The sequence below is a fragment of the Natrix helvetica genome (assembly GCF_964273705.1).
Source record: "Natrix helvetica genome assembly, chromosome: 1".
Taxonomy (NCBI): Eukaryota; Metazoa; Chordata; class Lepidosauria; order Squamata; family Natricidae; genus Natrix; species Natrix helvetica.
In genome coordinates this window covers 364,444,902-364,470,878 of record NC_138548.1, presented here as the reverse complement: position 1 = coordinate 364,470,878, position 25,977 = coordinate 364,444,902, and the positions used below count along the sequence as shown (strand labels likewise).

Below are 25,977 nucleotides of genomic sequence, written 5' to 3'. Positions count from 1 at the left end.
GTTAGGAATCCCTCTGGTGGAGATGCTTCTGTCCCACTTCTTCCTAGCTAACCAAGAAGGAGGTTGTGGTCTACTTGGTCAAATGCCTTGCTGAAATCTAAGGATACAACGTCCAAAGTATTTCCCTGGTCTAGTAGTTTAGTCACTTTGTCAAAGTTTGTTTGTTTGTTTGTTTATTTGGATTTATATGCCGCCCTTCTCCAAAAGGACTCAGGGCGGCGTACAACATTAAAAAAAAACACATCACAAAAGTTTTAAAAAAATTAAATACCTATCCAAAGAATGAAATTCTTTGCTTTCCTTCCCATGTTGGCTACTGGTTACACCCTTCCCCTCCCTGGGATCTGCCCACACTCCTCCTGATCCAGTCCTGGCCTCAATCCAGGGAAGACTCTCCTGTAGGTGACGGAAAGAGGAAGAAGGAAAAAAGGAGGGAAGGAAGGAAGGAAAGAAAGAAAGAAAGAAGGAAGGAGCAAAAGACAAAGGGTGTGAGTGAAAAAAGGGAAAAGAAAAGAAAGAGGGAGGGAAGAAAGGAAGGAAGCAATGAAGGAAGGAAGGAGAAATAAATAAGAGGAAGGAAGGAAGAATTCCAGGATTCCTGGGGGCAGTCTAGATCGTCTCCAACCCTCCCTCCCAAGAAAGGGAGGCCCCGAAAGGATGCTTGGGGGGGATCTCAGCAGGAGAAGGTCCAGGCTGACATTCTCCTCCTCTCCCCAACCTGCCACCTTCAGCCTCCATTTTTCAGAGGTTGCAAACAGGACAAAGAATCATCAGCTACTAAAGAAATAATTTCCTTTTGCATCAGAGAGCAGGATTAATTCATGAGTGCTGTAGAAAAAGAGATGGGGAAGAAAATTAGGATATAAAGAGAAACTTTTAGTGTAAAAATCATATTATCTTCCCTTTTAGCACCCCAACCCCAAGGCAGACCCACACTGCAGGGGGGTGGTTGATAGGCAGGGACAGATAGAGGGAGAATGTGCCCATTGTAGGAACGAAAAGGCTGGGATGGATGAGGGATTCCTCCCCATTTCATCTCCGGGGGATTTTGGAATTCTCCCTGACTTAATTAAAGGGTTAATCCAGAGGGCATCCCCCTCCCCACTCCCTGCAGACCTTCCATATGAAGAAAGAAGAGGGGGCTACAAAGGGGGTGGCAGAAAAAGGTGCAGACTGAGGTCACTTGGCCAGAAATTGTGTGAATTCTCACAAGGAGAAGGGGGGGGGGTCAGGAAGAGGAGCCTGTCAAGGTTCCAACTAATGAGCCCAAATGAGTCTGAATGGGGGGCCAAGAAGGATCATCTCGGATGGGGGAGGGGTGTCTAGTTCAGGGTGAAGTTTTGGAAGTTGGAGTTCATTAAGTTGAGAGGGTCATCTCAAGGGCTCAGCTCCACCTTCCATCCAAGTACGAAAGGTGCTTAAGAACGAGCTAACAAAGTGATAGAACAATACCTGAGATGCTTATGTTAATTATCAGCAATTTATCTGGGAAGATCTCCTGCCATTTGCTGAAGTGGCCTTCAATGACACGGTGCATAGTAGCATGGGACTCACCCCTTTCAGAATAGCCACAGGGGTGGAATATTGTTCAGGCATGTTTTTTTTAAAAGGAGCAATTAAAGAATTTAAAAAAAAACACCTATAACTTTTAGGAGGAGTTCAGATGAGGGAGGAAGAGGAGAAACTCACCTGCAGGAGGTTGGATGGGAATTGCTGGAAGGAGAAAAAGACCCAATCAGGACCCTTCATGGGCTGCAGGACTCAGAGGGTCCCACTCCCCTTCGATAGCCCATAATAGGTTGCATGATCTTCCCTTAATAGCCCCTCAAACAAGAGAAGCTGCCAAAAATATTTCTCCAGGAGACCCTCTTGGCCACCTGCTGACCTTGATGAGAGGCCTCCCCTAGATGGTCCCCTCCCCTCAACCTCACCTCCAGCCCCCCAGACTCACCTTTCTTGCTCTTCAGGTAGGAGAAAAGCCCCACCGCAAAGAAGGCCACTCCTATCACAGCTCCCATAATCCCCGTCCAGAGTTTGCTCTTGGCAGAGCTGGAGGTACGGGGCTCTGGGGAAGGAGAAGGAGCCTCACCTGAGCAGGAGGATCAGGCCCACCTTCCCTCAGGAGGAGGGTCCATTCTTATTCTCTCTACAGGGAGGGTCCTTCCCCTTCTCAGGGCAGGATGAGTCCCCAGAGCAGGACGGGAGGGGCTTACCCCACTGGACGGTGATGGGGGCCTCCAGGCTGGCATGCTCCACCTTGCAAGTGTAGACGTCTCCTCGCTGGGGCTGGGTCTCCAGCATCACCTGCAGCTGGTAGGTCCAGTCTCCATTCTGGAGCTCCTCCCCATAGGCCACGCCCTCCTTCTCCTCCTGGCCATTCTTCAGCCACTGGATCTCGATCTTCACGGGATAAAAGCCCGTCGCGGTGCAGAGGAGGATGGTGTTGGGGGAATCGGGTTCCATCTTGGTGGGGGAGATGGTGACGGTGGGCTTGGCTGGAGGGAAGGAGGGGAAGGAGGCACATGAGAGACACAGGTTGGTTAGTTCAAAACTCCTTTTCTCTCTTAAAAATATTCTATGTTTTGAGTGTCTGTGGAGATTCTGAGTCAGTCCAGGTCATGGTTGACCCAAAGGGGCTTTTTTCCCCCCCAAAAGACATTTCGCTTCTCATCTGAGAAGTTTCTTCACTTTTCAGTGCCTGAATTGAAGCTTGGGCCTTCTCGTACTGCATGATCTGCTTATCGCTGTTCCACTTGTCCGCATCCGCCTTCCCAAACTCCGTGAGGGCCACGAACTCCCCGAGGTCGCTGTCGAAGCGGGCGGTCTCTTGCCGGTCGTAGAAATACCTGTATAGGAGCCTCACCCGCTGCGTCCCGTTGAGGAAGCGGCACTCGGCCTTCCCCTGGTACAGGAAATGGGCTGGGAGGGGGAGGAGGAGGACTGTCAGGAGGGACTCCAGGGCCCATCGTTCCCAGCCTCCAGCAAAGGGGGGGATCCACTCGGGAAGGGAGGATGGCGGGGGAACTTCCTTTCAGAGACTGGAGAAAGATGCCCCCCTGGAGGAGGGAAGGGGACTCTCTCAGTCCCAGAGGGGAGCAGATTCACTGGGCGGGGGGAGGTCTGGGGGGGCAGAAAAGAAAGAGGGGGAGGGGAGGAGCCTCCTGGTGGACCCCCCCTCCATCCTCCCAGGGTGGGAAAAGGCAGGCAGAAGCTCAGCTGGTCGAGCAGGGGGGAGGAATGATGGGGGAGGGGCTGGAGGGAAGGTAATAATATCCATATCTCCCCCCCTCTCTTCCTTTGGGGGGGAGGGGAACATGGGGAGGGGGCACAATGAGGACATCTAGACTGAGACTCCTGGGGTCTCCCAGCCCTACAACCCCCAACTTCCCTGGGTCGCCCCAACTTTTCTTCTTTCCCTCCAATCTTCAGCCCAACTCCCTCCCTTGGGGGGATCCTCGGGGATCCCACCTGTTTCCTAGCCCCCTCCCCCCAAAGACCCCCTGCACCCTCCCCCAAGAGCGTCTCAAAGGGTGGGTCTCCAGCCCCCTTCACAAAGGGGAGTTTTTGAGAGCCAATGGAGAGGAGCGACTCAGAGCCTCCAAATCCCCTTCTCTCACTTCCCCCCTCCCCCTCCAGGTCCCGATGGAGCCATGGGGGATTATGGGGGGTGGGTGGGGGGTTCTTGGCCTCCTCCCCAAATTCAGGGCCTCCCCCAGAAGGGACGGGAGCCCCCCTCTTGCCTGACCTTCAAAGCCTGAAATTTGAGATTCAGAAGAAAAAGTGGAAGTTTCTGAAGAAGCCAAAATCCTTTTGCTCAAATGAATCTTTTTCCTTCTGGGGATTCAGGGCTCAAAATGCCTCACTTTCCCTCTTTCGCTTTCGCTTTCCCTTCCCTTCCTCTCTCCAGGCAGCCCACTCCCACCCAGGCACTTGGGGAGGGGCGAGAGATAGAGGGGCCTGGCTGCGACCCCCACCTCGGTTACAATCGGGGAACGGGGGGAGGGGTCCTTCTCTGTCCTCCTGTGAGGGGGGGAATTGGGGAGGAAGGGGGAGGAGACCACGCAGAGATCGAGGCTGTCGGAGTTTCTGCAGACCCAACAGTTTCCTTCCCCCTCCGGGGGTCTTTCCCAGCCCCCTCCTCCCCCGCCCAGCCCCCTCCTTACCGGGGTCTCCTTCCCCCCTTCGCTTCCGGGGATCCGGGCCAGCGCCCCCACCAGCAGCATCAGGGGGAGCCCAGGAAAAGCCATGGATGCCGCCCCACAAGCGCCCCAAAGAGAGAGGAGAGAGACGCCGATGCCTCCAGCCCCAGAGGCGGAATCGGAGGGTCTGGATTGGGGGGAGGAGGAGTTTCCCTCGGACTTCGGAAGTGGGAGTGTCCAGAAGGAGCAGGAGGACCAATGGGAATCCTCCCTTCTGCAGCGTCATCGGTCTCCGGGCAGAGCCTCCCTTGACTTCACCCGATAGAAGACTTAGTTCGGCGCAGAGAAGAAACTCAAGTTGCTTATTCAGCCCAAGACCCCTTTTCCCTCCTCAGAATATTCTAGACCACCTCAAAGGGAGGGTCTCCCTCCCCCTGCACAAAAGGGAGAGTTTGGGGGAGTTAATTTCCCAGGCCCTTCTCTCAAAGCCTCCCCTCCCCCCCCCAACCTCCAGGTCCTGATTGAGGAATCGGGGATTGTGGGATGGGGGTCCTTGGTCCCCTCCCCAAATTAAGGGGCTCCCCAAAAGGGCTCCAAGCTCCCCTCTTGCTTGACTTTCAAAGCCTCAAGTTTGAGATTCAGAAGAAAAAGTGAATTTTCTGAAGCTGCCAAAATTCTTTTTCTTATACGTAGTTTTGGTGTCATTTGTGGATTCAGGTCTGAAAATGCCTCAGTTTCCCTCTTTCGCTTCCCGTCTCCTTCCTCTTTTAACGGAAGAAGCTTTGGGGGCTCCAAAGGGATTTGGGCCTTGAAGCTCCCACTTCTCTTGCCCTCCAACCCCTTTCCCAAAGTCTCTCTTGGGGGGGTCTCAGCTCCTTTCTCTGCTCCCCAGCATCCGTGGGTCCCTCCCAGCCCCCTCCTTAGAATAGAATAGAATAACAGAGTTTGAAGAGGCCTTGGAGGTCTTCTAGTCCACCCCCCTGCCTAGGCAGGAAACCCTACACCACTTCAGACAAATGGTTATCCGACATCTTCTCAAAAACTTCCAGTGTTGGAGAATTCACAACTTCTGGAGGCCAGTTGTTCCACTGATTAATTCTTCTAACTGCCAGGAAATTTCTCCTTAGTTCTAAGTTGCTTCTCTCCTTGGTTAGTTTCCACCCATTGCTTCTTGTCCTCCCCTCAGGTGCCTTGGAGAATAGCTTGACTCCCTCTTCTTTGGGGCAGCCCCTGAGATATTGGAAGACTGCCATCCTGTCTCCCCTGGTCCTTCTCTTCACTAGACTAGCCATGCCCAGTTCCTGCAACCGTTCTTCCTACGTTTTATCCTCCAGTCCCTTCATCCTCTCTGCTGCTCTTCTCTGCCCTCTTTCTAGAGTCCCCACATCTTTTCTACATCGTGGTGACCAAAACTGGGTGCAGGATTCCCAGTGTGGCCATACTAAGGCTTTGTAAAATGGTATCAATGCTTCACGTGATCTTCCTTTTATTCCTCTGTTGAGGCAGCCTAGGATTGCATTGCCTTTTTTGGCTGCTGAAACCCTCGGCTGGCTCATATTTAAGGGATTGTCCAGTCGGATTCCAAGAGACTCTCACAGTTCCTGGCATTGAGCCAAGTTCCACCTCGTCTCTACCTGTCCAGTTGGTCTGTTTTTTTTAACCTAAGTGTAGGACTTTCCTTTTCTCTACCTTGAATTTCATTTTGTTACATGGGGCCCTGTGTTCAAGTCTCTCAAGGTCCTTTTGGATTTTGAGCTTGTCCTCTGGGGTGTTGGCTATTCCTGCCTGCTTAGTGTCATCTGCAAATTTGGAGAGTTCCCCTTCTATTCCCTCATCCAAGTCGTTTATGAAGATATGGAAGAGTCCTGGGCCTAAGAGGGAACCTCTGGGTGCCCCACTGCTTCCTTCCCTCCAGGTAGAGGCAGACCCATTAAGGACTACTCATTGGGTAGGGTTTGTCAGCCAGTTAGGAATCCCTCTGGTGGAGATGCTTCTGTCCCACTTCTTACTAGCTAACCAAGAAGGAGGTTGTGGTCTACTTGGTCAAATGCCTTGCTGAAGTCTAAGGATACGACATCCACAGTATTTCCCTGGTCTAATAATTTAGTCTCTACGTTGAAGAATGAAATAAGATTCGTTTGGCATGATCTGTTTTTAACAAACCTGTGCTGGCTGCTAGTTATTACTTTACTCATTTCTACTAGAGCTTTACTTGAGCCTCGGGAAGGTAGGAAAGACTACAAGGCTACTGTATTTAGAGGTGGGGGCGAGGACCAAGTAAGGTGAGACCTCACTTCATTGTTCCCCTTTAGGGTTTCTGCTCCACTCTAACCTTATCCCCTCCCTCTGGACAAGGGGAATTGGGTTCCCATAAGGTCTTCCAAATGGCAGGAACTGAGAAAGGAGGGAGGAGGAGAGATCCAAGGAGATCAGGCCAGGCTAAAAGAGGAATGGGAAGTGGATATTTTGAGGGGGGAGAGTTCGAGGAGGGCCTGAAGCTTCACCCTCCTTGTCTTGGAGGGGTTTCAGCCTATACAGTAGCCCAGGGGTAGCTAGGTGGGGTCATCGGAGGCTGGGCAGCTGCCAGCTGTTGAGAGCTGATGATAAAATCTCAGCTAATGGTTGGTGATAACTGATCAGGTGAAGGTTCAGAGCCCCCCAACCCTCCCCCAGCTGCAGCAGGCAGACATCCCACAGGGTGCGTATCCTGAGACGGCCTGAATCCTTTCCAGGGATGGGGGGGGGGTTGAAGGGGTCAAAATCCACCCTGCCCTGCATTGGACTCAGAAGGCCAGAACTGGGTCCCCCCTTGTAGCTGACAGAGGCAGCAGAATCTGAATGAGTCCCTCAACTGTGTCCTTGGCCACAACAGTCACACAAAATTGGCCCCAGATCCAGGCAGACTCTGGTGGGAGGCCCATCGCTCTCCTGATCAAAGCAGAACTTCACGGCTCTTTTCATGTTTCCCCCTCCCCCGACACACACACACACACACATACACACACACACAGCAGCACTTCTTCCTCTGACCCCCAACAGCCGCAGAGGCGCTTGGGTTTCGCTTCCCCAGCCTGAAGCGTTGGGCTCTTCTGAAGGGGAGCTGAGGAACTGGCCAGGATCCATCAGGCAACAAGCCTCCATTCTTCATCGGGGCAGCTCAGGGACTCCTCTGCCCCATGGCTGAGCCTCCAGGTGGGGCAGCCCCTTTCTTCCTCTGCCCCATTGGAAGCAGCTAAAGGGGCCCTTCCTGACCCCCAGATTAGATGGAGTCCCTTCTCCCTCAGTTAAAGCACATGGAAGAAAACAGTCCTTGACTTATAACGGTTCATCCAGACAAAGTTGGCACTGAAAAAAGTGACTCTTTGCCTAATATTCCTTCTTTTTAAAGCTTTTTTTTTATTGCTTTGAATGTGTTTTAAAATACTTTCAAGTATATTCCTGTTTTTAGCTTTGCCGCCTGTGACCCAGAATCATTTGTTGTGAGATGGGTGGCTATTTAAATTGGATGGATGGATATAAATAGATACCATGTTTCCACGAAAATAAAACAGGGTCTTATATTCTTTTGACCCAAAAATAAGCACTTGGCCTTGGGGGGGGTCTTATTATTTTTGAGGTGCAGGAGGCGGCGAGCGTGGTCACCTCATGGCTGATGCTGTGTTGCAATATTTTCAGGTAGGGCTTATTTTCGGGAAAACAGGGTAGATGGATGGACGGATGGACGGATGATGGACGGATGGACGGATGATGGACGGATGGACGGATGATGGACGGATGGATCCATGGATAATCCTAACCCGTAGAATGGAAGCGTATTTGTTCACCTCAGTCTGTTGTCCATTTGTTGCAGCCTCTTTCAATATGTTCCAATTTGTGCCCTTGAAGCAATCCCCTCGTAGAGCCTCCGTAGCTTCTGCCGGCCACCCTCTCCCTCGTTTTCCAGTTGGTTTCTCTGGTTGATTCCCCTGAGGTCTCCGCTTCCAATTAGCTTCTAAAACTTTGCTTTCACTTTCAAGCCCTCCGGATGAGGAGAGCCAGTCAGTTCCCAAAGCCGACCTTCTGGGTCCTTATGACGGGCAGCTCTCATCCCCTTTCAGAAGCCCCCCATGTAGGGGTTGTGGACCATGGTCCATGAATGTGGATTCCCCTCCAGAGAACCATCCCTTAAGCCAGGCTTGACTTCCAAGGTGTTGCCTTCCCTCCTTGGATGGTTCCCTTTGTTGGGAGAGCAGAAGAGGAAACCACCTGTGCCCCCATCTCTTTGGCTCCCATGCCCACCTGCTCCCAGTCTCTTGGCATCGTTTCCAGTGACTTTCTCATTCCTCCCCGCATGAAAGAGGAGGAAGAGATAATAATTATCTGTGGACTTCAATATTTCTTTAAGCCCTTTGCTCACGTCTTTGATACGTTCCCCTCACCTGGGAAACAGCCAAGCCCCCTGGTTTGATTGTCTATGAATTGCTGGTTCAGTTCCCCTGAGCAAGGAAGCATCTTTCACCAACAATGCCTCTTCCTTGTCAAGGAAATCTTATTTCTTTTTCCTGTCATGGATACCTTTGGTGTTGTCCCTTCTCCGGGTTCTTCCACGCTATCTTGCAAGGGGAGGGATTTCCAACAGGAGCCCAAATCTTCTCCGTGTTTGAGACAATTCCTACAATGAGACACTGACCGATTCTTCCTGTGGTGACCCCGAGACCCCAGATGAGGAAGGGGAGGGGAAAGTCCTGCCCTTAGAGACTGAGGCTATTGGGGTCCTGCAGAGCCCGTCTGGATGACCTCTGGAGGGGGAGAGGCTCAGTTGGAAGGATGCTGGGAAGAAGGGAGGGGTCTTCCATTCAGGGATGCCCCACTGAACCCCCCCCCCCCATCTTTCCCACAGAGCTGGTATTCCCCTCCATGGCAAATGTCTTCTACACCAGGAATGGCTTCAGATGGATTTCTCGGAGGTCATCTAGACCAACCCCCTGCTTGAGTAGGGGAGACCCTACACCCGGGATGGCGAACCTATGGCATGCGGAGCCATTTGTCAGGGCGCGTGAGGGGTTGCCCTGTCAGCTGAGTCTAGCCTTTTTTAAAGCCATTTTCCGCCCTCTCCAGAGGCTCCAGAGGCTTTATAGGAGCCTGGGGAGGGCGAAAAGAGCCCCCCACCCCCCCCCAGGGGCCCTCCGGAGGCTTCAGGAGCTTCCCTGAAGCCCAAAAACTCAGCCCTGTGGGCAAAACAAAAGTTCAGGAATGTAGGGTCGGTTTAAGCCCTCCGGAGCCTTCAGGGAAGCCTCTGGAGCCTGGGGAGGGCGAAAAAAGCATGCAAAAAATGCCATGCACGCATGGGCACTGTGGGGGTGGTGGTGGCCATAGCTCTCCTACACCATTTACACCAGTGGTTCCCAAACCTTTTCAGTCCACCTCCCCCCCCCTTGGTGCTACAAACTGATCCTCAGTGCCCCCACCACCCAGTGGTGGAATTCACATTTTTTTCCTACCGCTTCTGTGGGCGTGGCTTGGTGGGGGTGGCTGTGGGGTCATGTGACTGGGCTGTTTGCATGACGGAAGGAAGATAGTAACAGTAAAATTCAAAACTGTAACAATTCATTGCACATTTATTCAAAATCCAATTTGAAAACCTTTTTAGTTAATGTTAATTCAACAAAATTGTTGAACCTGATCCAGTGATAACCAGGCTTTCAAAGTCTGATGGTCGTTTATCAAGAACCTTAGGGACTAGTAACTTAGTAAGCTCAGTAAAATTTAGTAACTGCTTCACTGTTCAGTAAATTCTTATTATGTGATGGATGGGCTGGATGAAATGATAGCAGTTTCCCAATGTCTGGTTTTAAGTCACTTAGCCGGAGTCTTAAATCTCCCCGTTCAGTCATCTGGGGTCGATTTCTTTGCTTGGAGAGAAGCTGGATGACCACACGGAAGCCCCCTTCCACCAAATATGATGTTGGAAGTGCAAATCAGAAATGTCTTTCTGTAACCAAAACTCTTGGTCCCATTTCTTAAACTTTGGCTTCAGCTCAATGTCCTGTTGCAGCTCTGTGAGTTGTTCCTCCACTACCCCATCTTCCTCAGGATCTGAAAATGGATTTATCACCCAATCTGGAATTTCCATCCAAGGAAGATATCGCTCAGACGTATCTTTAGGCAGCATGTCCAAATGGTCACAAAAAACTTGAAGATCCTCATCTTGTATCCCACCTTTCTCTTCTCACTCAGAGAAGCTGGGAAACTGGTATCGCTCGCGAGGGCCTCTATGGCGCTTGAATAGAGTTAACTTTGAAATAAACGTAGAGGTGAGAGATTCGGCCTTAATAAGAATTGACCTCATTTCCTTGCAACTGCAAATTCACTTCATTGAACTTTGCAAATAGTTCTGATAAAGAAGCAGTGCCATGCCTGATCTCTTTGAGTTCACCACTGAGCAAAGCTTTCTTCTCTTCAGAAAACTCCACAACAGGGTCAAAAAGATTGTAAAAGCATCTCACACAGTTGCCTTTTGATAGCCAACGAACTTCCGTATGAAGCAGCAAACGATCAACATCTTCATCATTGGAAAAGTATTGAAAAAGTGACTTATGACCCTTTTTGACAGTTATGACCCTTGTAGCATCCCCCATGGTCATAAGATCAAAATTTGGATGCTTGGCAACTGACTCAAACTGTATTTACGATGGTTGCAGAGTCCCCAGGTCATAGGATCGGCTTTTGCCACCTTCTGACAAGGCAAAGTCAACGGAGAAGCCAGGTTCACTTAATGCCGTTAGTAACAAGTGCAGTGATTCATTTAACGAGTGGCAAGAAAGATAATAAAATAGGGCAAAATTCACTTAACCACAGAAATTTGGGGCTCAATTATAGTCGTAATCTGAGGACTACCTGTGGTCTGCAGCAGGAGGGAAAAGGCTTTTCAGAGAGCAAAGAGAGAGCAGAGTTTGGAATGCAGGCAGGAAGAGAGCAAGTTTGCATCTTCCCTAGCAATTTGTGAAATGCAGGTGGTCCTCATCTTACAACTATTAGTTTAGTGACCGTATGAAGTTACAATGGCACTGAAAGAATTGAGTTATGACCGTTTTTCACACTTATAACCGTTGCACCCTTCCCATGCCCATGCAATGGAAATTCAGGCACTTGGGAACTTGCTCCTATTTGTGATGGTTGCAGTCTCCCATGTTGGAGGGTTCAAGATATTTCACTCACTCCTGGGAATGAGATTAGGGCAATGAGAATTCACTTTGGTGGGGGAAACACAAGGATGTAGTCAGGACATGAGGTTAAAGTGCACTGTGAGCTCCTTTTATTAGGTGTGTCAATGCTTGAGAACCACTTGTCTCAATTCCACAAACTATTCTGAACAAGACGTGCCTCCCTCTTTCAGCAGATCAGCCAGCCAGCTAATGCTATAAAAATGATTACTAATTTAAAACACATTTTCTGTAGTATTTCCATCAGTGGGCAAGTTTAAGATTGTTTATTAATCCAGGTGATTTTAAAAAGAATCCTATTAACAATACCAACACTATAGGAAAAAACGTGCATCTGTGAAGTAGTTGCAAAATCACAAACCCTGCCCCAGCATGGAAGGATTACAACCCACAACCTCTTTTGTACGCTGTTCAATCCTTATTTACATGAGAAAGTAGTTCAAGCGGAGTAGACGCTCTTCCTCTTAGAATCACATCCCAAAATTTCAGCTTCCTCTGCAATTTTTTACGGAGGCAGCAGCTCAGTTTCTACCCAGCATGAGAGACCGGCCGAGGGTCTCCGTGCGCTCACGTCGGGTGGGACAGGACCTTCGGCTCTTGTGAAGCTCTTCACCCACACGCCCATTCGTTAAATAACAGAGGGCCCTGGAGAAGGAAGGTGGCAAAGCCGTCGAGAAGCAGGGAAGACAACTCCATCGCTATGTTTAGGGGTTCACGGCTGCCCCCTCCCCCCACAGCTGGAGGAGCAGTTTTAACTGCCACTCTCACGCGATGAACCCAACCCTTCCACACATTGAAGGCGCGCGTGAGACCCAAGCCTTCCCAAAGGAGTAGCGTCGCCGGTTCCTGGTGAGGTGAGGCTGAGCCTCCACCTCCACACAAGTCGGGCGAGGAAGGACTCTTGCTTTCGGTCCCATTGCATTCCATTACGCGCCTGCGCACTAAGCTAGGCGAGTCTGGAATACAGTACAGCAGAACACCTCCAGCACTCCTCTGCCCCCTCCCTTGCCTCTTAGCGCCCCCCTAAGTCATCCCACCGCCCCCCAAACAGCGGTACAGCCCACTTTGAGATCCACTGATCTAGTCCAACCCCCCCCCCCCCCGGCCCAAGCAGGAGACCCTACACCCTTTCTGAGAAATGGCTGCCAATCTCTTCTTGAAAGCCTCAAGTGACAACTCCTGAAGGCAACTTCTGTCCCATTGGTTGATTGTTCCCACTGTCAGAAAATCCCTCCTCGTTTTCAGTTGAATCTCTCCTTGATCACTTTCCATCCATTGTTCCTCGTCTGGCCTTCAAAGGAAAATAAGCAGACCCCTTCCTCTCTGGGGCAGCCCCTCAAATATTGGAAGACCGCTATCCTGTCTCCCCTGGCCCTTCCCTTCTTTCAACTCTTGGGAAAAAAGTCCGCCCTGTCCCGCTTCAGTCTTCCTCTACTTCTTGAAGCAGCCCTGTGAGATAGGGATGGCACTGAACCGAATTCACACCGGTTCAAGGTAGATGCGCCAATTGTGACCGTGGGGCCAAAAGAAACGAAACTATCCGACACACAATGGCGGGAGTGGCAAAACACAGCCTGTAGTGAAGCCGCTTCCTTGGCTGCGTAAAAAACTACCCAGGTATCCCTCAACTTACAACATTTCATTTAGTGACTGCTCAAAGTTGCAACATCACTGAAAAAATGACTTATGACTGCGTTTCACACTTACGACCGTTGCAGCACCCCAATGGTTATGTGAACAAAATTTGGGTGCTTGGCGTATTTATGACGGTCTCTGCGTCCCGGGGTCATGCGATCTCCTTTTGCAACCTTATGTCAAGCAAAGTCAGTGGGGAAGCGAGATTCACTTAACAACCGGGTTGCTGTTGTGGCCTGCCAGCGGCCAGAGGAGCCGGCAGCAGAAACAGACAGTGAGGAGGTTGGGGAGGAACCTGGGCCAGTCCTGGAGTCTGGGGAAGGCTCTGACGAGGGCTCTGTGTGGGAGGCCAACGTCTTTCTTGCGCGTGCAAGCAAAATACCCTCCTGGGCCGGGACAACGGAGGCGGGGACAGCGACTCCTTCCGCTGCCGCCACTGAGAAGCGAGTAGCTGGCTGCGCAGGAGGCTCCTCAGCGCCAGACTCAGCTCAGCGCCAGCCGCGGTCCCCTCCGTGTTGGCTCAGGGAAGAGCCGGAGCAGCCGCCTCTGGATGCAGAGAGGGAAGAGTTCCAGAGCCCTGCGCAAGGAGAGCCCCGTGCAGCGCAGGAGAACCGGAGCTCTTCCCTCCCTGCACCCAACCAGCTGCTGCTGCTCCCCTTTCCCCTCCTTCCTGAGCCAACACGAAGGGGACCGAGGCTCGCGCTGACTTGAGTCTGGCGCTGAGGAGTCCCCTGCAATGTTCCCTCTAATTTTTTTTCGGTGTGGGCGGAAAAGTACATTTTCATGCCCGAGCACCTGAATTTTTTTCAGATGTCACCCAAGACAACAACGAAATCAGTGTTATTTGAAACTCAAAGTTGTATTTATTCAAGATACACGTTTAATTAAAAGTGTTATGCATCAGTATCACTTATAACTGCAAGTCTGCAATATTAAAATACTTGTATAGTGTTTACGGTAACAATGTTTACTCCAGCTTTACGTTTCGACATCAGCACTGACCGATGATGTACCTATTACAATTATCTTTTCAAATTCTTTTTGGATTAAATAAAAAAGAGCTTTGAAATGAATATATAAATGGCACTTAATACCAGTAATATTAAAAGAGTAAATGTCTGATATACTTCATTTTAATGAATTTCACTCGATATACTTCATTTTAATGAGTTCACGTTCAATTGCAAAAGTTGTCTACACACTGTATGCTTCTGTGAATGTATTATGTGCAATTTGCTATTTTAAATGAGTAAAATTATTAAAATCCCCATACATAAAATCTCATTCACATGTAACAGTTTTCTTCCATCATTAATTTGTAAACTCAAGGATTTATTGCCTGCATGTTCAACAATGCTTGCTGATTGTTTAAAAATTTGTGGGAATTTGTTCCTCTCTATACAGGTGGTTTCAGTAACCTACTACTGCTGCAAAACTAATTGCAAAACATTAAATTTTATTATTTTTAATATGAAAAAGTAATTTGACTCATAAAATCTTATTTTTTTTCATGTTTGCTCACACAGGAGTTGCTTGCTATTAGAAAAAGTACATTCTAATAATGAATAGCTAAACAGAATAGGAAATTGCATTATCCAAAACTCTAAAAAAAATGAAGTGAAAAATATTTTAGCCACACTTTTTTCAAATCTTACTCCTCTTACAAGTGGATGACTTTAAAGTACTTATATTGTAGTTAAGGTATTAATTCTAAAAAATTTCTAAACTCCATACTACTTGCAAATATAAATAGATTGTTAAAATGGCTCTACCATAACAAATAAGAGGGAAAAAAACTCCTTCCTTTTGTTTATAAAGTAGTGGTTTTAGTTTGCTCCAAATGATTTAACTATGGAAGTCACTATTTTAAACGGACAGATAAGTTTAATTAGATTAAAAGCAAAAATATTCTCAATGACTTTGAAAATCTCAATGAGTTATCAAATATAGGTACTCCTTCATTACAACGTGGGACTGGGATTTTTATTACTCAGCAATGTGGTCACAAAGCGTGATGTCGTGTCATATGACGGGGCTCCCTCGCCTCTTTCTGACTCCGTGGGCATCAATCATGTTAGCCCAGGGGTCTGCAAAGTTGGCTCTTTTAAGACTGGTGGACTTCAATTCCCAGAATTCTGAGAGTTGAAGTCCACCAGTCTTAAAACAGCCAACTTTGCAGACCCCTGTGTTAGCCCAAAGCCTGGCGCTGGGCCTTGCTCCCCCATTGGTGGAGCCCCGAGGAGCGAGGAGCGAGAAAAAGTGACGGAGGCGAAGGAGCTTCCCACCACCCCCCAGCAAAAATCTAACCGGGGAACCGGGCAGTAGCAAATTAGCCGATCACGCGCAGAAAGCGAGGTCCGACCGGGTGGGCAGCGAAACTCCAGGGCTCTCTGTTCTAATTCCCTGTGAAAACTGTTGCCTCTGAAGCGTTTGCTCTACTGTTTGAACCTTTAAGCCCTCCTTTCCCTTTTTTCTTTTCGACCCACACTGATTAGGGAGAATCCTGAAGTCGGGCAGCAATGTACTGCGGTAGGAAAGGTTTAGCGGGAGCCGGGAGGGTGTTTTGATTGCGATTCCCTAGCCGCTCTGTAGTCCGTGTCCAGCAAATACGCGACACTGTGCGGCACTTAGAAACTACTGCACGGTGTATACTAGGCACGTACGCGGCCACGCAGGCACACACCTTAGAGGGAACAGTGGTCTCCTGCACAGCGTGGCTCCCCTGCGCTGCGTACCCAATTACTCATCTCATTGCGCAGGGGCGACAGCGGGAGGAGAGTCGTTGTCCCCTCCGCCTTGATCCTGGCCCAGGAGGGTATTTTGCTTGCGCGGGCGCAAGAGATGAGTGCGAGAAAAGGGCTGGAGCTCTTCCTGACACTGAGTTGCCTGCGAAGGACGCGGAATGGCAAAAGCAGGCGAGAGGCTCGTGCCTTCTCAGGGCAGAGAGCAGATTGCGCGATTGGGTCAGCAGGGAGCCGCTCTTCTCCCCCTCCTCGCCATTCCGGCTTCTCTCTCTCTCTCTCTCTCACACACACGCGCACACACACGCACACACCTTGGGCACTCGGCAGAAGCCCCTCCCCTACGGGCGCAAGGTTTTGCTCTTTCCTCCTCCAGCTGGGTGCACGGTGATCCCACCTTGCAGACTTCCAACCAGTAACCCCCTCCACTCCCTCCCGCGTCCCCAGTCCGCTCTCCCTTCCCTTCCCTTCTCTGTTCGGTTTCCAGCTAATGGTCTCCCCCTCGGATCCTGGCGGAACTAAGCAGAGCCGGCTCAGCGGAGCCAGGCCTGGGCCGGGGGAAGAGGGGGAAAACAATGTCAGGTGGAGACTCAGCAGCCGCCGCAGCCTCTCCTCAGCCGTTGCCCTTCTCACTGCCCAAGCCTCTCCCTTTGATGCAGCTCAACCCCAGCGAAGGCGTGCGCCCCGTAGGAGCTTCCAGCCAGGACCAGTCACTGAGAAATGCCTGCATGGGAGGCCAGCCGGAGTGGCCTGCTGGGAAGCCCATCAGTCTTCTGGCACCTCTCCTTCCGCCGCACGGGGAGCCCGAGCCGCTCCGTTCCTTCGGGCCGGCTTCTCGCCAGGCTCTCCGCAGAAGGCTCCTCGGTGACCCCTGTGAAAAGGTCATCCAAAGGGGTCGCGACACAGGTTGAGAACCGCTGATCTAGATCAACCCCCTGCTCGAGTAGGGGAGACCCATCACCATCTCACTCACCACTCACACAAGGCCTTCCCCTGTCAGCTGGCCAGTGTGCATGCGTGCGCTGGCTAGCTGACTTTGGCCACTTTTTGAGGCCATTTTTCACCCTCCAGAGGCTTCAGGAGCTTCCCTGAAATCTTCGGAGTGCGAAAAACCGGCCATATGGGCAAACTGGAAGTTTGGGAATGTACTTCTGGTTTGCTCGTAGGGCCGGTTTTAGTGCTCCGGAGCCTTCAGGAGGCTGCCCTGAAGACTTTGGAGGGCAAAAAAACAACCCTACAAGCAAACTGCTCGTAGAGTCATTTTTTCCCTCCGGAGCCTTCAGGGAAGCCACTCCAGAGGGCTAAAACTGGCCATACAAGCAAACCGGAAGTCGCTTCCTGAACTTCCGGTTTGCCCATAGGGCCGGTTTTTTGCACTCTGTAGGCTTATGGGAAGCTCCTGAAGCCTCCGGAGGGCCTCTGGGAGTGGCAGGGGAGGCTGTTTTCGCCCAGGCTCCTCTAAAGCCTGGGGAGAGCGACAAAAGCACGCCCAAAATGGGGGGGGGTGCTGGTCGTGCGTGCATGTGCGCTGGGATCGTGCGTATAGGATTATGGGTGTGGCACGCCTGTGCACGACCGCCCTGTGCTCCCCCCACTTTTGGCACTCAAGCCACAAAAGGTTCGCCATCACTGATCTATACCATCAAGCAGGAGACCTCATGCCATTAGATTCTGAGCCCCAAAGAGGGAGGGAGGGAGGCGTTGGGTGCCAAAATGTGGCAGGACCCTCCGGTTGTGAAGGAGGGAAATTGGCTCAAATGGCTGGGTGAATGTAGGGGGAAATTGCCACCAATGTCTCCCCAAAAGTGCTTGGAGACCACTGTGTCTGCTGGCATTCTGCTCCTCAAGAGGGGGCTTGAGGGGAAGGGAAGCCTTTAAGCAGGAGTGGGTCCAGCCCCTTCCCCTCCCTGGATAAGCCGACCCAAACCAGTTCTGGCTTCTGACCCGAAGCAGCCAGGCCAGTTGTTCCAGAGGCAGCGGACGGAGGAGCCTCCTGTGGGGGAAGGAAAGAGGAGGAAAAGGAAGGAAGGAAGAATTCCAGGATTTTCTTACATCAGAAGTTTATTCCTTTATAATAGCAAAGCGAAGGGAGGGGAAGTGATTCGTAGTAAGAATAATGTAGATGAAGCTGCTGTGGGTTCAAAGCCAGGGGAGATGAGGGGGCTGGAGGGACAGGTCCACCCAGCATTCCTAGGGGCAGTCTAGATCATCTCCAAACATCCTTCCCAAGAAAGGGAGGCCCCGAAAGGATGCTTTGGGGCGGGATCTCAGCAGGAGAAGGTCCAGGCTGACATTCTCCTCCTCTCCCCAACCTGCCACCTTCAGCCTCCATTTTTCAGAGGTTGCAAACAGGACAAAGAATCATCAGCTACTAAAGAAATAATTTCCTTTTGCATCAGAGAGCAGGATTAATTCATGAGTGCTGTAGAAAAAAAGATGGGGAAGAAAATTAGGATATAAAGAGAAACTTTTAGTGTAAAAATCATATTATCTTCCCTTTTAGCACCCCAACCCCAAGGCAGACCCACATTGCAGGGGGGTGGTTGATAGGCAGCGACTGACAGAGGGAGAATGTGCCCATTGTAGGACGAAAAGGCTGGGATGGATGAGGGATTCCTCCCCATTTCATCTCCAGGGGATTTTGGAATTCACACTGACTTAATTAAAGGGTTAATCAAGAGGGCATCCCCCTCCCCACTCCCTGCAGATTTTCCATATGAAGAAAGAAGATGGGGCTACAAAGGGGGTGGCAGAAAAAGGTGCAGACTGAGGTCACTTGCCCAGAAATTGTGTGAATTCTCACAAGGAGAAGGGGGGGTCAGGAAGAGGAGCCTGTCAAGGTTCCAACTAATGAGCCCAAATGAGTCTGAAGGGGGGGCCAAGAAGGACCATCTCGGATGGGGGAGGGGTGTCCATTTCAGGGTGAAGTTTTGGAAGTTGGAGTTCATTAAGTTGAGAGGGTCATCTCAAGGGCTCAGCTCCACCTTCCATCCAAGTACGAAAGGTGCTTAAGAACGAGCTAACAAGGGTGAAAGAACAATACCTGAGATGTTTATGTTAATTATCAGCAATTTATCTGGGAAGATCTCCTGCCATTTGCTGAAGTGGCCTTCAATGACACGGTGCATAGTAGCATGGGACTCACCCCTTTCAGAATAGCCACAGGGGTGGAATATTGTTCAGGCATGTTTTTTTAAAAAAAGGAACAATTAAAGAATTTTAAAAAAAACCACCTATAACTTTTAGGAGGAGTTCAGATGAGGGAGGAAGAGGAGAAACTCACCTGCAGGAGGTTGGATGGGAATTGCTGGAAGGAGAAAAAGACCCAATCAGGACCCTTCATGGGCTGCAGGACTCAGGGGGTCCCCCTCCCCTTCGATAGCCCATAATAGGTTGCATGATCTTCCCTTAATAGCCTCTCAAACAAGAGAAGCTGCCAAAAATATTTCTCAAGGAGACCCTCTTGGCCACCTGCTGACCTTGATGAGAGGCCTCCCCTAGATGGTCCCCTCCCCACAACCTCTCCTCCAGCCCCCCAGACTCACCTTTCTTGCTCTTCAGGTAGGAGAAGAGCCCCACCGCAAAGAAGGACACTCCTATCACAGCTCCCATAATCCCTGTCCAGAGTTTGCTCTTGGCAGAGCTGGAGGTACGGGGCTCTGGGGAAGGAGAAGGAGCCTCACCTGAGCAGGAGGATCAGGCCCACCTTCCCCCAGGAGGAGGGTCCATTCTTATTCTCTCTACAGGGAGGGTCTCTCCTCCTTCTCAGGGCAGGATGGGTCCCCAGAGAAGGACCGGAGGGGCTTACCCCACTGGACGGTGATGGGGGCCTCCAGGCTGGCGTGCTCCACCTTGCAAGTGTAGACGTCTCCTCGCTGGGGCTGGGTCTCCAGCATCACCTGCAGCTGGTAGGTCCAGTCTCCATTCTGGAGCTCCTCCCCATAGGCCACGCCCTCCTTCTCCTCCTGGCCATTCTTCAGCCACTGGATCTCGATCTTCACGGGGTAAAAGCCCGTCGCGGTGCAGAGGAGGATGGTGTTGGGGGAAGTGGGTTCCATCTTGGTGGGGGAGATGGTGACGGTGGGCTTGGCTGTAGGGAAGGAGGAGAAGGAGGCACATGAGAGACACAGGTTGGTTAGTTCAAAACTCCTTTTCTCTCTTAAAAATATTCTGTGTTTTGAGAGTCTGTGGAGATCCTGAGTCAGTCCAGGTCATGGTTGACCCAAAGGGGCTTTTTTCCCCCCCAAAAGACATTTCGCTTCTCATCTGAGAAGTTTCTTCACTTTTCAGTGCCTGAATCGAAGCTTCTTGGATGAGAAGGAAAATGTCTTGAAGGAAAACCAAAGTCCAGTTGCCTTTGGAGAAAAAACCTTTGGGACGGTGTTTGGAGTCATCTTCCAAAGCAAATTGCAGGAAGACATGAAAAGGGATCCTGAAAAATGGGGAAACCTAAATCCTTCCTGGTTGGGATCAGGTGACCTCATCAAAAGGGAAGAATCGTCAAAATAGGCAAATCCCTCAGCAGAAGAACAGAATAGCAGAGTTGGATTGGGCCTTGGAGGTCTTCTAGTCTAACCCCCTGCTCAGGGAGGAAACCCTGAACATTTCATATATGTGGCTCTCCAACCTCTTCTTAAAAACCTCCCGGAATTCCACCTATCAGCTGTTCCAGACTGCAGGGATCACCACTGCCTATCATTTCCTCCACACACCCAAATGAAGTCCCATTTTTTTTATTTTTAAACACCCCCCCACCCTCCTCCGAGACATCACTTTCTCCTTCTGTCCATCCAGGAATTTCATTTAATCGACATTTGGAGACCTCTCAGTTTAAAACAGCAGGAACACACAATACATTTTGTCTCCCTCACACGATATTCAAGGTTCATTTTTAATATCAACTTTAATGCCGAATGCAGTAGAAAATGTGACCCAGAGTTAAACATTTCTTTCTGATGAAGCACCCGTAGAATCGATGGTAATTTTGGAAGGTTTGGGGCTAAAGTATTGCAATTAGTGAGATGCTCCTTTGTTGGGGTTCATTGAACAAGAAGCATAAGACTCAGAGGGGATTTTTCCCAGAGAAATCGAGGCTGAATTGATTTTGGGGAGAGTTCAGGAAAGGCTGAGAGCCTCTCTTGGTGGCCAGAGAAAAGCTTTGGCCCCTCGGGGGAAGGAGACGCCCGGATCTCTCCGGAGAGAAAAGTCAGCTCAGAAGTCAAAGAAAAAGGAAGAGAAAATCCCCCCAAAGAGACTCAAGAAACACCCAGTGATTTCAGGTCTCCTGAACTGCAGCCGGACCAACAATTTGCTCTAAATGCACGGAATATTTATTCAAAGAAAGGAAGCGAAGGCAAAGGGACTAAGAAAAACAGATTTAATATTCTTTGCTTCTCCTCTGAAATATTTTCATGGCAGTCAAAATAATCCTTTTGTGAGGAGGGATTTCACAGGAAGGAAATATACGAATCCCAATGAAATTCAGGATCACTATGTTGAATTTATCAGAAAAATGCATTCTGCTTAGGGGGAGAAAGCTGGGGAGAAACAAAGTCAAAGGGACTGAGGCACTTTCAGGAGTTATGAAAAATCATTAGAGAAATTAGAAGAAGGGAGGAAATTTCCATGGTAAATATTGCTGGAATGGGAATTATTTCAAATGTGCCAGATGACAAGAATGTTGAATTGATAGTAAGAAATAATTAAATGTTGAATATTATCAATCAGGGGATTATTATCTCCAGGAAAACATCCTCTTTGGTGGTAAAACTATTTCAAACTCTCTCTCAAATTTGAGAGAATATTATTCACTCATTTCCTAATTCTGATATCCTATTACATGGATGTCATCGTCCTCCTAGCTTATTATATTATTTATGTATATATGCTATTATTTATGTATTTATTTTATTATGTATTTATTTATTTTATTATGTATTTATTTTATTATTTAATTGTGTATTTATTTTATTGTTTATTTATTTTTTATTTATGTATTTATTTATTTTATTATTTATTTATTTAAATTTTTATTTATTTAATTTTTCATTTATTCATTTAATTTTAATTTGTTGATTTAGTTTCATGCACTTATTTATTTTACTTTAGTTTCCTGAGTTCTAAAGGTTGGTGGATGAAGAGATTCGATCTCTTGGGGGGGATCCAGGGGGTCCCAGATTCCGGGGAGGGGAAGGTTTGGGGTGCTTGGGGGGGGGGAGGAGAAGGGGGGAGTTGTGGGAATGAATGAGGGTCAGAGGGAGAATTGGAGGGAGGAGGAGGAGAATTAAGGAGGAAAACTTCACCCGGGAGAGTCTCCCTCAAGGGAAGGGAAGGAAAAGGGGGGGTCCCCGCATCCCCTCCCCCCAAACTCCCCCCTCCCCGCGGACTCCCCCCTCCCCCCAAACTCCCCCCCAGACTCCCCCCTCCCCTCGGACTCACCTCTCCGGGCAATCAGCCTTGGCCGCCTTGTAGCCCTGTCGGCAGGATCTGCTTATTGCTGTTCCAATAGTCCGCATCCCCTCCCCCAAACTCCCCCCCTCCCTCAAACTGCCCTCGGACTCACCTCTCCGCCCAACCACAGGGCCGCCCTGGAGAGCCTCGTAGTTGTGCCGGCAGAAGCGATCCACAGAGGCCTTCTTGTACTGCAGGTACTGCTTATTGCTGTTCCAATAGTCCGCATCCACCTTCCCCAACTCCGTGACGGCCACGAACTTCCCGAGGTCGCTGTCGAAGCGGGCGTATTCCTGCCGGTCGTAGAAGTCCCTCTCCAGGAACCTCACCCGCTGCGTCCCGTTGAGGAAGCGGCACTCGACCTTCCCCTGGTGCAGGAAATGGGCTGCGAGGGGGAGGAGGAGGAGGACTGTCAGGAGGGACTCCAGGGCCCATCGTTCCCAGCCACCAGCAAAGGGGGGGATCCACTCGGGAAGGGAGGATGGCGGGGCACCTTCCGGGAGAGTCAGGCGTAAGACGCTCCCAGCCGCTATGAAAGGAGGAGGGTCCCACGGAAGGAGGGAGGGGGGGCTAGAGGTCTTCCGTGAGAGACTGGAGAAGGGAAAGGGGGCTCTCTCAGTCCCAGAGAGGAAGGCAGACTTGCTGGCCGGAAGGGGGTCTGGGGGGGGGGGCAGGAAAGAAAGAGGGGGAGGGGAGGAGCCTCCTGGTGGAACCCCCCCTCCATCCTCCCAGGGTGGGAAAAGGCAGGCAGAAACTCAACTGGTCGAGCAGGGAACGTTGGGTCTAAAGGGGGAGGGATGATGGGGGGGAGAGCTGGAGGGAAGGTAATAATATCCATATCTCCCTCTCTCTCTTCCTTTCGGGGGGGAGGGGAACATGGGGAGGGGGCACAATGAGGACATCTAGACTGAGACTCCTGGGGTCTCACAGCCCTTCAACCCCCACCTTCCCTGGGTCGCCCCAACTTTTCTTCTTTCCCCCGAATCTTCAGCCCAACTCCCTCCCTTGGGGGGGGGATCCTCGGCGATCCCACCTGTTTCCTATCCCCCTCCCCCAAAAGACCCCCTGCAGCCTCCCCCAAAAGACTCTCAAAGGGAGGGTCTCCAGCCCCCCCTCACAAAGGGGAGTTTTTGAGAGCCAATTGAGAGGAGCAACTCAGAGCCTCCAAATCCCCTTCTCTCACTTCCCCCCTCCCCCTCCAGGCCCTGATGGAGCCATGGGGGATTATGGGAGGTGGGTGGGGGGACCTTGGTCTCCTCCCCAAATTCAGGGGCTCCCCCAGAAGGGACGGAAGCCCCCCTCTTGCCTGACCTTCAAAGCCTCAAATTTGAGATTCAGAAGAAAAAGTGGAAGTTTCTGAAGAAGCCAAAATCCTTTTGCTCAAATGAATCTTTTTCCTTCTGGGGATTCAGGGCTGAAAATGCCTCACTTTCCCTCTTTCGCTTTCGCTTTCCCTTCCCTTCCTCTCTCCAGGCAGCCCACTCCCACCCAGGCACTTGGGGAGGGGCGAGAGAGAGGCTCGGCTGAGACCCCCACTCGGCTACCATCGGGGAAGGGGTCCCTCTCTGTCCTCCTCGGGGGGGGGATATGGGGAGGAAGGGGGAGGAGACCACGCAGAGATCGAGGCTGTTGGAGGCTCTGGAGACCCAGCACTTTCCTTCCCCCTCCGGGGGTCTTTCCCAACCTCCCCCCCAGCCCCCTCCTCCCCCGCCCAGCCCCCTCCTTACCGGGGGTCTCCTTCCCCCCTTGGCTTCCGGGGATCCGGGCCAGCGCCCCCACCAGCAGCATCAGGGGGAGCCCAGGAAAAGCCATGGATGCCGCCCCACAAGCGCCCCAAAGAGAGAGGAGAAAGACGCCGATGCCTCCAGCCCCAGAGGCGGAATCGGAGGGTCTGGATTGGGGGGAGGAGGAGTTTCCCTCGGACTTCGGAAGTGGGAGTGTCCAGAAGGAGCAGGAGGACCAATGGGAATCCTCCCTTCTGCAGCGTCATCGGTCTCCGGGCAGAGCCTCCCTTGACTTCACCCGATAGAAGACTTAGTTCGGCGCAGAGAAGAAACTCAAGTTGCTTATTCAGCCCAAGACCCCTTTTCCCTCCTCAGAATATTCTAGACCACCTCAAAGGGAGGGTCTCCCTCCCCCTGCACAAAAGGGAGAGTTTGGGGGAGTTAATTTCCCAGGCCCTTCTCTCAAAGCCTCCCCTCCACCCCCCAACCTCCAGGTCCTGATTGTGGAATCGGGGATTGTGGGATGGGGGTCCTTGGTCCCCTCCCCAAATTAAGGGGCTCCCCAAAAGGGCTCCAAGCTCCCCCCTTGCTTGACTTTCAAAGCTTCAAGTTTGAGAGTCAGAAGAAAAAGTGAATTTTCTGAAGCTGCCAAAATTCTTTTTCTTATACGTAGTTTTGGTGTCATTTGTGGATTCAGGTCTGAAAATGCCTCAGTTTCCCTCTTTTGCTTTCCGTCTCCTTCCTCTTTTAACGGAAGAAGCTTTGGGGGCTCCAAAGGGATTTGGGCCTTGAAGCTCCCACTTCTCTTGCCCTCCAACCCCTTTCCCAAAGTCTCTCTTGGGGGGTCTCAGCTCGTTTCTCCCCCCACTCTGCTCCCCAGCATCCGTGGGTCCCTCCCAGCCCCCTCCTTAGAATAGAATAACAGAGTTGGAAGGGACCTTGGAGGTCTTCTAGTCCACCCCCCTGCCTAGGCAGGAAACCCTACACCACTTCAGACAAAGGGTTATCGGACATCTTCTTAAAAACTTCCAGTGTTGGAGAATTCACAACTTCTGGAGGCCAGTTGTTCCACTGATTAATTCTTCTAACTGCCAGAAAATTTCTCCTCAGTTCTAAGTTGCTTCTCTCCTTGGTTAGTTTCCACCCATTGCTTCTTGTCCTCCCCTCAGGTGCTTTGGAGAATAGCTTGACTCCCTCTTCTTTGGGGCAGCCCCTGAGATATTGGAACACTGTTATAATGTCACCCCTAGTTCTTCTTTTCATTAAACTAGAGATACCCAGTTCCTTTTATAGGGATCGGGTACACCTCTCGTCCAATCAGAACAACCCCTTGTTCCCGCCCTAGCGACGGACCTGAGTGGAGACTTACAGCGATATATGCTAATATCTAACAGTATCAATACTTCACGTGATCTTGGTTTTATTCCTCTGTTGAGGCAGCCTAGGATTGCATCGGCTTTTTTGGCAGCTGAAACCCTCGGCTGGCTCATATTTAAGGGATTGTCCAGTCGGATTCCAAGGGACTCTCACAGTTCCTGGCATTGAGCCAAGTTCCACCTCGTCTCTACCTGTGCAGTTGGTCTGTTTTTTTTTAACCTGTGTAGGACTTTCCTTTTCTCTGCCTTGAATTTCATTTTGTTACATGGGGCCCTGTGTTCAAGTCTCTCAAGATCCCTTTGGATTTTGAGCTTGTCCTCTGGGGTGTTGGCTATTCCTGCCTGCTTAGTGTCATCTTTAAATTTGGAGAAAATTTCCCCTTCTGTTCCCTCATCCAAGTCGTTTATGAAGATATGGAAGAGTCCTGGGCCTAAGAGGGAACCTCTGGGTGCCCCACTGCTTCCTTCCCTCCAGGTAGAGGCAGACCCATTAAGGACTACTCATTGGGTAGGGTTTGTCAGCCAGTTAGGAATCCCTCTGGTGGAGATGCTTCTGTCCCACTTCTTACTAGCTAACCAAGAAGGAGGTTGTGGTCTACTTGGTCAAATGCCTTGCTGAAGTCTAAGGATACAACGTCCACAGTATTTCCCTGGTCTCCTAATTTAGTCTCTATGTTGAAGAATGAAATAAGATTGGTTAGGGATGATCT

General features: G+C 50.6%; 3 protein-coding genes across 3 annotated transcripts in view; 1 reads left to right on the top strand and 2 right to left on the bottom strand.

Moving 5' to 3' along the window:
- LOC309384804 (uncharacterized protein) overlaps nt 1-25,977 on the top strand; it is a gene marked incomplete at its 3' end in the record, with an annotated part of 351,454 nt that overhangs the window by 58,112 nt on the left and 267,365 nt on the right. The window lies entirely within an intron of this gene.
- On the bottom strand, nt 614-4,247 carry LOC309384245 (H-2 class II histocompatibility antigen, E-S beta chain-like; the record flags this gene model as incomplete). Its single annotated transcript, XM_081937485.1, has 6 exons — nt 614-828; nt 1,690-1,713; nt 1,952-2,065; nt 2,214-2,575; nt 2,658-2,902; nt 4,164-4,247. 6 exons carry the CDS (start codon nt 4,245-4,247, stop codon nt 815-817), a joined length of 843 nt encoding a protein of 280 aa, XP_081793611.1. The 3' UTR covers nt 614-814.
- LOC309384834 (H-2 class II histocompatibility antigen, E-S beta chain-like) lies at nt 17,798-24,075 on the bottom strand. The gene is made up of 6 exons (XM_081938648.1): nt 23,895-24,075; nt 22,280-22,552; nt 19,526-19,807; nt 19,263-19,376; nt 19,001-19,024; nt 17,798-18,139 (listed from the first exon to the last, which is right to left on the bottom strand). The coding sequence occupies exons 1-6, from the start codon at nt 23,977-23,979 to the stop codon at nt 18,126-18,128; spliced, it is 792 nt and encodes a 263-aa protein (XP_081794774.1). The 5' UTR covers nt 23,980-24,075; the 3' UTR covers nt 17,798-18,125.

Excerpts from the sequence above, each read along its gene's own strand:
- LOC309384834 (XM_081938648.1), bottom strand. The coding sequence starts at position 23,979 with ATGGCTTTTCCTGGGCTCCCCCTGATGCTGCTGGTGGGGGCGCTGGCC. Across the intron at positions 22,553-23,894 it reads AGGGGGGAAGGAGACCCCCG|CCCATTTCCTGCACCAGGGG; the intron begins GTAAGGAGGGGG and ends TCCCCCTCGCAG. Across the intron at positions 19,808-22,279 it reads CCCTGTGGTTGGGCGGAGAG|CCAAGCCCACCGTCACCATC; the intron begins GTGAGTCCGAGG and ends CCTTCCCTACAG.